This window comes from Aotus nancymaae, unplaced genomic scaffold (assembly GCF_030222135.1).
Source record: "Aotus nancymaae isolate 86718 unplaced genomic scaffold, 86718_ANA_hifiasm-v0.15.2.pri h1tg000029l, whole genome shotgun sequence".
Lineage (NCBI taxonomy): Eukaryota > Metazoa > Chordata > Mammalia > Primates > Aotidae > Aotus > Aotus nancymaae.
The window spans coordinates 46,020,290-46,032,714 of NW_026988442.1; the positions used below are offsets into that span (position 1 = coordinate 46,020,290).

The 12,425-nt window shown below is 35.6% G+C and overlaps 1 protein-coding gene and 1 pseudogene across 4 annotated transcripts in view; one reads left to right on the forward strand and one right to left on the reverse strand.

Moving 5' to 3' along the window:
* The window catches only part of SCN7A (sodium voltage-gated channel alpha subunit 7), a 98,553-nt gene that overhangs the window by 22,371 nt on the left and 63,757 nt on the right, over positions 1-12,425 (forward strand). For all 4 annotated transcript variants that reach the window (XM_064382642.1, XM_064382639.1, XM_064382641.1 and 1 more), the window contains 5 exons: positions 521-638; positions 983-1,073; positions 2,391-2,519; positions 3,988-4,079; positions 12,180-12,386. In XM_064382642.1, coding sequence (XP_064238712.1) covers positions 521-638; positions 983-1,073; positions 2,391-2,519; positions 3,988-4,079; positions 12,180-12,386 — 637 coding nt within the window. The remainder of the gene's footprint in view (positions 1-520; positions 639-982; positions 1,074-2,390; positions 2,520-3,987; positions 4,080-12,179; positions 12,387-12,425) is intronic.
* Positions 5,529-7,310, reverse strand: LOC105725411 (splicing factor, proline- and glutamine-rich-like; annotated as a pseudogene).

Here is a 12,425-nt window from a genome sequence, read left to right on the forward strand (position 1 = left end):
TCTGGGTTAGATATATCTATGTGAATAATTTAATGCAAGTTTGGTTTTATTTCATAGATAATTGTTCTGAGTTAATGTACTATTTTGATGCATTGGATATTCTTTACTATCATAATCCCACATTTGATTTGCTCTGAAATAGAATCTAACTTTTAACATTCATTATGTTCTCAGATGCACTGGCTCTGGCATTTTTAAAGGATCTTTGTGAGCCATTGGGTATTGTGTTCTTCCTATTCTGTTAGTTCTCTAAGGGGACTGGAGGTTGTGACTTATGACAATAACTGTTACTGTGAGTGTAACAGTAGCAAAAAAAAAAAAGTAGAAATGGTAGACAGATAAGCCTAAATATGAATGAATACAGGTAAAATATTTCCATTTGATTTAGTCCATAAAAACATAGAAAAGTATAGCTGTTAGAGTCCAAGACTATAATGATTACTGATTGGCAGTATGTTACATAATTGATGAGATTATGTTTCTGAGTTCTAATTTCACTTGATCACTTTTCTTCTTACAGACTTTCATAGTATTAAATAAAAACAGAACAATCTTCAGATTCAATGCTGCTTCCATCTTGTGTACATTGTCTCCTTTCAATTGTATTAGAGGAACAACTATCAAGGTTTTGGTACATCCATATCCTTTTCTGTTGACTTGTTGACTTTAAACTGTGCTGACATTAAATGCAACTATACTATTACTCAACTATTTCTGCATATTTTTCTTTATTGAGTTTATATCTCATGTTAGGTCATATTGAAATCTAGATTATACTTCATCAAGTGTTCCACATTTGAAAATACAAATGAAGTATATTTTCTAATACACACAATAGTAAATATTAACAAATATTAATGCCTATTGTTCAACAAGATTAATATTTTTTCAACATTTAAGAAAATATTTTAGCTCATTGTTTTTATAGAAATATATCTTTTCCAATATTATTTATTATCTATTATTTCTTGACTATAAGCTACCCTTTTCCGGCTGTTTATTCTAATTAGCGTCCTGACCGATTGCATATTTATGTCCCTTACTAATTTGCCAAAATGGAGACCAGTAGTAGAGTAAGTTATATAATTACATTATACATAATATCATATATAATTATATATTTTAATAGTTTACATTTTATTTCCATAACATTGAATTACATATTTTATATTACAATAAATTTAATACTTGTTAATGATTAAGATACTATTTCAGTGCTTCCTTCTCATCTTCTTTGCTATTGAAATCTCATTCCTGATTTGCTTCTAACTCAAGTAACTTTCAGTCCTTTCCACTCATTAAGAAAATGACTTTCTCTTCCTTTCTGCTCTACTCCTCTCTTTCCTAAGACATACCAGTAGTCTGACTTGCTTTGTACTGTAAGGATGAAAAGGTCTGTTAAATTTTCTGGGGAAAAGGCTTTCTTGAAGTTACCTTTTGATCTTTAATATTGTTCTTAAAACTAGTTGATTTGGGAAGGTGACTATAACATTATTCACCATAAAAAAATCCTCAAATATGTACATAATAAAATTAGATCTTACACATTCCCTTAATGATAATTATTACTTATTGTGTAATCCCTATACAGAGCAAATTTGATATTTGCTGTTTTTATCACTTACCTACATAATATATAAAACTATCACCTCTCAGCTAGGCTTTAATGAAAAAGTTTTTTTTTAACCTTTTAAGTTCAGAGGCACAAGTGCAGGTTTGTTACATAGGTAAACTTGTGTCATGGGGTTTTGTTATGCAGATATTTTCATAACCCAGGTATTAAGCTTAGTTCCTATTAGTTACTTTTTTTGTGATCCTCTCCCTCATCCCACCCTCTATCCTCCGGAAGGCCCCAGTGTGTGTTGTTCCCCTCTATGTGCCCATGTGTTCTTATCATTTAGCTCCCACTTCTAAGTGAGAACATGTGCTATTTAGTTTTCCATGTCTGTGTTTGGTAAAGATAATGGCCTCCAGCTCCATCCATGTTCCTGTAAAAGAAAATTTGTATAGAACCAAAAAACCCAAATAGCCAAGGCAATCCTAAGCAAAAAGAACAAAGCCGGAGGCATCATGCTACCTGAGTTCAAATTATACTACGTGGCTACAGTAATGAAAAACTTTAATAGTCAAATGTACCAGCAAATGCCATGAGACACAACCTACCCTAGAAATCCTATTTAAAGCATTGAGCTAGGGCTCAAGGAGCACTTGCTTTCTTGAATGTCGTCTAATTTATTGGTGGTTGGTTTGTTTTGGCCTATCAAGTAGACCTGCTCTCACCATTCTGATGACTTATTCTTAAATGCTAACTAGTTATCATAGACATGGTATTTCAGAGCTGACAATGTATTATTCTCGCCATTAATATTATTTGAAACAAATTTCTGCAGAAATACTTTGCTTGGAATTTACACATTTGAAATACTTGTAAAACTCTTTGCAAGAGGTGTCTGGGCAGGATCTTTTTCCTTCCTTGGTGATCCATGGAACTGGCTTGATTTCAGCATAACTGTGTTTGAGTGAGTATTTCTTTAAATTGAGTCTATTTTAATGTTTTGCTCAGAAAATGTTTTGCATAAAAAATAGTTGATGTCTACAAAAATTTCTGCCTGCAGATAGTCTGCAAATGAAGAATATTTCAAAGTTATAGTGAGTTCTTTCAGCTGCCTCTGACCTAGTCCTCAGAAGATGCAATAAAAATGAAAGGAGTGGATTGTTTTCTGCTATTTGGAGCAAGAATGATAATGATTGAATTTGTGCATTTTAAGTGTGCCTTTTAGTGATAAGTGAGCAAAGAATCTCCTGAATACTTAGGAGAATGTCCTAGCAGATTTGATTCTCAATTCCCAAACTACATTACATGTAGCTACATTGCTTAAGACCAGTAAATATGCTAGAGATCAGAATAGGGTATCTTTAACACCCACCCCATACACAGATTTTCTGGAATGCTTCAGACAATTCTAACAATTTCATGTATATTTTTTAATACTTCTATTTAATGTATTCTGTTTTCTAGCTATGGGAATCATTACTGGCATCAAAGTGTTATTAAAAATAATAAAAAATGATTTTCTATATGTAGATTTTTGATCAGTTTTAAAAATAACATTTATAAAGAGCATAAACAGTATCTGCTATATTGTAAGCATTCTAAAATAGTGTTTCATATCACTGTAATCATTACCATCACACTTTTACTATTGTTACCATTGTCTTTGCTGTTTTGCTGTTGCTGTTAGCTAACACTTTCAGAGCCCTTACTATGTTCCAGGTGCTCTTCTATGTACTTCACATAAGTTAATTCATTAAATCCCTCAAAAAACCCTCTCAATCAGGAAGTGTTATTAACCCCACCTTACAATCAAGGAAACTGAGGCAAGAAAGATTTAAATAATTTGCCCATGTCGCCCAGTTAGTTAATGGTAGAGCATGGATTTCTACACAAGCAATCTGGCTTCAGAGTCTGTGCCCTTAATCAATACACAGTCTGACTTATACCGTCATCACCATCACCATCATCATCAGTATCATCACCATCTTCATCCTCATCGTCTCTTCATCTTTATCCTCATATCACATCCATAATTACCATCATCATCATCAGTCTAAATACTTAAAATGAGTCTATTCCTTAAAAAACTAGATATTCATTTTTTATTATAACTATCTTTTCAGCAATTAGATAACAAAAGATTTATGAACATAGGCTAGAATGTTTGATAAGAAATTAAGTGTATTCACAGTGTCAAACTTTTGTAAACTCCCATAATTTAAGTTTATAGATTAATAATTACCTGGCCACCTTCCACCATAGCAATCTTTGTCTTACAATCAATAATAAAACTGTTTGCAATATGGAATCATATGATCAAGGGAAATGTTTGCATATATGGTTTAAAAAATAAGTTTCAAAACCATAAAAAGCCAAAAATAAGTAGCATAGATGTAATTTGACTTTTAAATAACTCTAATTTAATTCCACAGGATTATTATAAGATACTCACCTCTAAGCTTCATTCCAATGCTTCAAACTGCAAGAACCTTGAGAATTTTAAAAATTATTCCTTTAAATCAAGGTAAGAAATTGCACTGAATGTCTTTTCTTCATTTTGTTTTATATACTACCATGTATTCACGTGAACTTCCCTAGTGTTGTTCAGAGGAAATAATGAATAATGTTTCACTTTGAAACCAATGAGTTATCTGATCTTTAAATTTATGTCACTCCAGGAAAGAGAAGAAAAACATTCACTATTATTTATTTGGTGTAGGCTCAATTTTTAGAAAACCATAACATAGGCATCAATTAAATATATTTTAATTGGTAATTATTACAAATTAATTATGAACTTATAAAATTCTTTTTTTTTTTCATGTTTAACAATCTTTAATTCAAATGTAAAAGTTCAATACAAGCATTTATAGGGCTTGAGATTTGTTGGTCTTTTAAAAACAAGAAATGGGGAAATGCAACAAAATGATCTTTCCACTTTTCAAAAGCTTTCAAGTAAAGGATAGATCATAGGGCCATAAAAGATCAATTTAAATCAAACCCACTTTCACCCTCTACCAATTGTCTCACACCCATTCCAAAATCTTAATACATATTCCTGAATTAAGATTTACAGTTCGGCTTTGCTTACATAACCATTTAAAAAACACTTAGCACCAGTGTACTTCCTATATAATGCCAAACAAATCATGAAACTACTTCAATATGCATTTCTTCTTTTTAAAACAAAGGGGGCAGTTATCTGTAGAAAGCAATACTCGGCCTCCAGATACATTTCCCAGAAATGGCATATGCCATTCAAAGGCCTAGACACTCACATGCTTTCAATGTAGAATACCTAGCCTAATGTGAATAGAAGCATGAATGGCAAAGTTGAAGATCAATATTATAACTATTTTTCTATTTATTTGAAGCACAGTAAAAAAAAAAAAATTGGTACACTTCGGAAATTCAGTGGCACAAGGTACACTGCCATAACTTGAGGGACATTATACAGTAAAAAAAGAAAAAATAAGGAAATAAGGAAAAAAAATTCTGTTTCAAACAACTGCATTACATAATTTTACCTGCCCAAACAGACCATTTACAAATATTAGGTCAATAAACTACTAACATCCATAAAAAGGTAGCTTTCTTACTAAAATGCAAGAATTTAAAAGATTGGTATCTAAACAGACAAAAACAAACTGGAATGAAAGCCTAGATATCACATCTAAAATCGGGGTTTTTTTGTTTGGGCCTTCGTACTCTTCTCTCCCTCTACCATATCCTGCTGGAGTTCCAGGCCCCATTCCTCTAGGACCCTGTCCACCCACAGGCCCCGCACCTCCCTGCCCAAATCGCTCAGTACGCATGTCACTTCCCATCATGGAACAACTCATGGTTGCTGGTGGAACTCCAGGATTAGCTTCATAACCTGTGCCACCACCACCTAGAGGTGGGAATTTCTGGCCTTCTGAACCATAGGGATCTCCCATGTTCATTGCTCCTCTGCCACCCATTCTCATGTCTCTTTCTCTTGGATCCATGTAGCCCATTCGGCTATAACTTTCCTCTCTTTGGCGCCTCATTTGTTCTTCCATCTTGTGCTGACGAATCATCATTTCTTCCTCTCTTCTACGTCGTTCCTCCTCTTGCCTGAATTGCATTTCTTTACGTTTCTGTATTTCTTGATTATGAAGTCTTCCATGCGTCTTAATTCTTCCTGTCATCTCATCAGATCTTGGCGCAAAAGATTTGCCTGATGTTCATGATAGGCATCTTCCATTTCACTTTCCAATTTGTCTTTTGCGTCCTTCATATTTTTTTCAACTTGTTCTCTTTGCTGTTTTTCCATTTCATCCAAAGACTTCTATCGCTGAGAATATTCATACTCAAATGTGCCATGCTGGGTAAAACGAGGAGGAGTTTCTCTCTCCTTTTGATACATTGGATTCTTCTGGGCAAGTTTTTCAGGAAGACCATCTTCATCATCTAGCTGTTCAAGTGGTTCCACGATGACTGGACGAGGAGTTGTTGTCAGCAAGAAAACACCTTCACTGCAGCGTTCAAATGCCTTTCTTGCTGCTGGTTTAGAAGCAAATTCAACAATGCCTTTCCCTGTAGATCTTCCACGATCATCCACTATTACAACAGCCCTTTCAATAGGACCAAACTGGCTGAAGGCTTCTTCCAACAATTCATCGGAAACGTAAGGTGAAAGATTACGAACAGAAAGGGCAGCAGCATGTGTGGCAAAGCGAACTCGAAACTGTCTACCTCTCATGGGTGTATCATCGAGTTCGGCTTTGGCAATTTCAGCCAAAGCTCTGGATTCAAGCTTAATAAATCCGAATCCTTTGCCTTTGTTGATAAAAACTTCTCCAGGTTCTCCATATTTAGCAAATAGTCTTTTGAATTCATCTTCCGTGATATCAGCAGGTAGATTCCCAACAAACAACCGACATCGCTGTGTGTTAAGTTTTCTCTCCAGGCCTCCTCAAGAGAGACAAGTTGGCTTTAAACCCCTCCGATTCCGAAATTTTCTCCTCGCTGCGGCCGCCGGGCCCAACGGGCGGGGGCCCCTGGTGGTGCTGCTGGTGTTAGGGCGGGTGGTGCTGGCGGCCCCTGCGAGGCTCCCCGCCACCTCGATGCGGCGGCTTCGGGTGGCCGCCAGGAGTGCTTAGGCCGCCACCCGGCTTTGGTCCTCAGGGGTTTTGCCGCCTTTGGGACCGCCAGGGCCTGGGCCCTGCTTAGGCCCCGGACCTGAGCCCGGGCCCGCCGCGGGCGGAGGCGGCGGACCTCGGGCCTGAGGAGGTGTGGTAGGGACCCCGCTGCTTGGCGGGGTGGGTAGCGGCGCCCCGGGAGGAGCCGAGGTGACCGCGGGCGTCGGGGTCTGGCCTGGCCCAGACCCTGGCTGGGTCCCCGAGGTCGGCGGAGTGGCGGGCAGGGCCGAGCTAGAGGCTGGCGGCGCGCTGCCTACTCCAGGAGCGGGGCCGGGTCCCTGAGCAACGACGGGCTTGGAAGAGTCCTGCGGCGGTGGCGGCGGCTGCTGCTGCTGATGCGGCTGTGGATGTGGCGGCGGCTGATGCGGTAGCGGCGGCTGAGGCGGTGGCTGCTGCTGCTGTTGGTGTGGCGGCGGTGGCGGGATCGGAGGCTTGGGGCCGCTCTGGCCCGGGGGGCCGCGGTTCTGATTGAGGCCCATGCCGGGTGGCGGAGCACGGAAGTCGTGAAGGCCGCCGCGTCCGCCGCCGCCTCCGCGCCTGTGGAAGCCACCACCGCCACCGCCGCGACTCCGGAACCGATCCCGAGACATGTCTGTGGTCAAGGGGCGGTCGAGGCAGAAATGAAGAAGACGCTCAGAAAACGTGGAGGCCACCTTGCTTCTCACAAAATGGCGGATGACACAGCCATAAAATTCTTTTTAGATTTCTGAGAGAAATAGTGGTCTAGACAGATGTCTAATCTGCTTCTTTCTTTTCCTCATTTTATCAAGAAACCAGTTGACATGAACAAAGTAATATAAAATAAGATGAATTCCGCTTCGCTTTGAGTGCTTGGGTAGGGTACGGTTCACGTGTCACAAAATTCATCTTCCATCAATGTGGTTGCAACTTTACCACATTGAAGACTAATTTACAGCTCTCATGCTGAAGACTAATTTACAGCTCCCATTTCTAAAGACATTCTAGCAGAGGCACACCAACACCTTCTAGTTTGTTATTGTGAGTAAATAAGAACATTTAGATAGGAACAATTCTACCCCGAACGTTAAACTGCAAATCAGAAGTGTTATGATATAGCTGTATCAAGGAAGCAAAGGAGGAATGTAATAAAAGCAAAAACAAAGTCTACAGGCAACTTCATAGACCAGAAAGAAGGCTAGATATACGTAAGCTATGTATTTATAGTTCAGGCAGAACAAAGGAGAAAAACAGATAGGAAAGTATGATGATAATTCATAATCTGTGAATATACTAAAACATTGATTTGACACATTAAGCTGGTGAATTGTAGGGATTTGTGAATTATATCTCAGTAAAGTTGTTTAATAAAAACAGTCTGTTGAATGGCAGCTTTACCAAATCTAGTGAATGAACCAAGTAGTGAGAGTTAACCTGTCGGGAATTTTCACAGCTCTAGCTCCCTTACTACTCCCCACATATTTCACCTGCATCTTCATCTTAAGATTAGAGGTAAGAATTATTAAATAAATCAGATGAATTCAAATTATAATAATAAAAGAAGAATTCATTCACTAGAGTTAGAAGCCTATAGGCTAGAAGGGAGCTCTCACTTTTTTTTCCCCCAAGGGAGAACAGAGTACACACATACCAGCAATATGGAGTGTATGAAAATATTTTGCAATATAGAAAGAAAAACATATATTTAATAGAAAGAAAGTATCCTCTTTTAAAATAAATGTGCTTAAAATTAGAAGCATACATAATAAATTATCTTTTTGTAGTCCCAACAGAAGAAAACCTAGATTCTCTCAACAGAAGATGAAACGAGATAGTAATATAGGCAAATATAACTAACTTTGAGACAAAAAAGTGATAGAAATAATACTACCCTAGATGAATATTCAATGGTAATGGAAGCTGCAAAATAGTATTATCCACGCATCAAACAAGCACACTTGTATAAGGAAAGAGTAGAGGAGTTCTGTATTCATACACTAGAACTGAAAAATGGAATGGATTAATGAAGGAGAAAAAATTGAATTCTATCTTATGCATAAATGGTGGTCCTGAAAACAGACCAAAATAAATATATTATTAAAATATTTACAGTAGAAAAAAATTTAAAAAATTTTTAACTGGAAAAATACCCTACAAATGAAAGAGATCAGCTTATAGTAGATAAATAAAATAATAATATATACTTAGACATATTAAAAAATGTTATAAATGTAAGATATTAAAGAATAAAAGTATTATAAATTCTTCAAGCAAAAAAGTGAGAAACATATCAGGGACAGGTCACTGTTAGACCTCATGTTAACATTAAAATTAATGGTGTTTGAGAGCTTGGGGAAAAGTGTAGGCAGGGAAGTGGAGACACTAGAATTCTATCCTTGACTGTCAATTTTATGTATAGTCAACAAATGGATATTCTCAGCTACGCAAGAATTCTGAAACTGTAGATGTGTATGCTTTCAGAATATCTGCTGAAAAAATAAGTATGGAAATAAAATATTTCGCAATGAGAGGATTTAGTTCTAAAAGTAATTGCAATGAGCTCTGAAACCATTTCAGCAGAGAATGGAATGCAAATTACTGTTGTTAGTGAGTTGCAAAACAGAATGCAAATATTATAAATCAGAAGTTACCACATGGATATCTGTGGATCATTCTTGAACTAGAGACATATTTTATTTGTATTTTAGAAAACTTTGAAATAGATGCCAATATTATAAAAATTTAATAATTTTATCTTGAAATCCAATTTAACTTGGATGAATTGTCAGGATAGGTCCACCTACATTTATGAATGGCAACAACCTGCTGTGGATGAGAAACAGCTGCCACTTCAAGTCAGGCAGATTCACCCAGGTCCTCTCAACTCTCTGTTTGTGTGAACTTGTGCTTCCTGGCAAGCCTTTGTAAGGATTTGAATTTGATCCTTTCTATAAATCATGATAGATAATATACGATACAAAATACATAATTTAACAATTATAACTAGGTCAAAAGTTATTAACAAAAACTGAGAAGTAACAATAGAGGAATGTGAGAAAATAAATACAGTTATTTTCTTGCCTTACGTGGTGGGACTGAGTAGATACAGTCTTACTGATGTAGAGATTTGCGTGCTATTTCAAAATAGAAACATAAATTGGATATAAGCTCTCAAAACATGTGTTTTATCTAAACTACTAAAGGAAAAAAGAGACACAGTAAATGTATTGATGGAGGAAAGAAACAGTAAATAATAAGGGGAATATAGAAATCAAAAGTAAAGGTATATTCCAATGTAAACCTAATTTATGAAAATAAATGCAATTGGTTTAAAAATTTTTATCAAGGCAGAGACTTTAATATGAAGTCAGAAATACAGGTAAACTCTATAGCAAAACGGAGGCTAAAATTTAAAAGAAGGAGGAAGTTATATAAGAAAATTAAGATCAAAACTGGCGTACAGCCTAGAACTTTATAACAAAATCTGATTAGTATATAATAATGAAAATTATTAACAAACTTAATTCTATAAAAATTTGATGGTGACTTTTTTTCCATGAAACAAAATGTCAGCACTAAAATTAAAGCTCCACTAGAAACTGAGCATACAATGGAAATATATATATCTATCTCTATATGTGTGTGTGTGTGTGTGTATATACACACACACACACACACGTACATATGCACAGACATTTACTTTTCTTTAAGAATTGCTCTTCTTAAAAACATTTCCAACACAATATGAAAAAAATTTCAGTATAAAAATATACAAAGGACTCTGCCGGCGCAGTGGCTAATACCTGTAATCCCAGAACTTTGGGAGGCCAAGGGGGGGCTAATCATGAGGTCAAGAGTTCAAGACCAGCCTGATCAATATGGTGAAAACCCTTCTCTACTAAAAATACAAAAATTAGCCAGTTGTGGTGGTGCGCATCTGTAGTCCCAGCTACTCAGGAGGCAGAGGTAGGAGAATTACTTGAACCCGGGAGGCAGAGGTTTCAGTGAGCCAAGATTGCACCATTTCACTCCAGCCTGGGCTGGAGACTCCATCTCAAAAAAAAAATAATAATAATAATATATATATATATATATGTGTGTATGTATACACACACACACGACTCATGATAGTTACCAAATAATTACACAATGCAAATTTATCTATTTTAAAAGTTTAGAGTAGTTAAGTACAGAAATTACATTGAAATGATTTTATTTTTTCTAATAAACTGCCAACAATATTTTGAAATGTTCCAGTTTTAGCGAAGGCTTATAGTCTGGTTTATACATTAGTTTGACATCTCTCAAAAACAATGTGAACAGATGTATCAACACTAAAACACTGTTGCATATTTGACACAAATATTCTAATATATATTTGGTATAATACTTTGAAAAGACTTGCTCATAATAAAAAGAATAATATAATTTTAAGTGGCAAAAGGAGGCTATAAACATGTATTTTATTATGAAGTCAAATTAAAATTGTATATTTAATCTAGATTATCACATTTCTGTAGTCATAGAATGACTTTATTTCAACCCTGTCATATTTTACTCAAGAAATCTAATCATTTGAAGTCATTCAAAAGAATAGTTTTCGATTCTCACAGTAAGATAGAAAGTAGGTATTATTTCCACTTTAAAAAATCATAAAACTAAGGCATAGAAATGTTGATTACTTGCTTGGTTAACATCACAGAGTTAGTATATTCTCACTCATATTTTGCTGAGCAGTTATTAGGATACTAAATGCACACAGACCAGCAAATAAGAGAGGAAGTGAAAAAGAGAAGGGAGGGAGGGGAGAAAAAAGTTTATACATCACAAAGTTAATAGTAATTTATTCTACGAGATATGATTATGTTATTTTTGTTTTTTATTGTTTTCTACTCAGAATTCAGCATGTGTTACTTATAATTAGAAAAATGTATATCCTTAAAGTCAGGTTTAAGTTTGAATTCTCTATTAGTATTCTGATATAAATACAGTTTACTAGATCACCGTTATGTAATTCTCATTTCTGCTTATTGAAATTCTTCACTTTTATTTAATTAACTCACAAAATTGAATTCTTATAAAGTTGATTAAAGAATAATATAGAATACTGCTGTTTCAAACTATTTCTTTTTTCAAGAACAATTTAATTTTGATTTATAACCTTACACCTTTACTTTATAGGAATCTATAAACATAGGAGGTTGGTATGACGTGTGGTAACCAAAAGAGGGAGATTGTTTTTCTTTGTCAAAAGAAACAAACAAATAATTTTAAATAGTGTGCCTGAATTATTTTGTTAGGTGTTATAAATTAGCAATAATACATAAACCTCAACATTTCATTTATTATTCACTTTCTTTATGAGACCCAAATAATTAGAATTACATTGTAAGATAAAACTGTTGATTTCGATGGAGTATGCAGTTGCTATGGGAGAGATTTGCCAATAGTGCTTTTCCAAAGTATTACATTACGTTAAAAACAAACGTTTCTCTTTCCAGGTCTGAAGTCCCTTGTAGGGATTCTAATCTGCTGCGTGAAGAAACTTACTGGTGTCATTATCCTAACTTTGTTTTTTCTGAGCATATTTTCTCTAATTGGAATGGGGCTTTTCATGGGTAACCTGAAACATAAATGTTTTCGATGGCCCCAAGAGAATGAAAATGAAACCCAGCACAACAGAACTGGAAACCCATATTATATTCGAGGTAAGAATCACCTTACCACATATATCAAAAATTGAAACT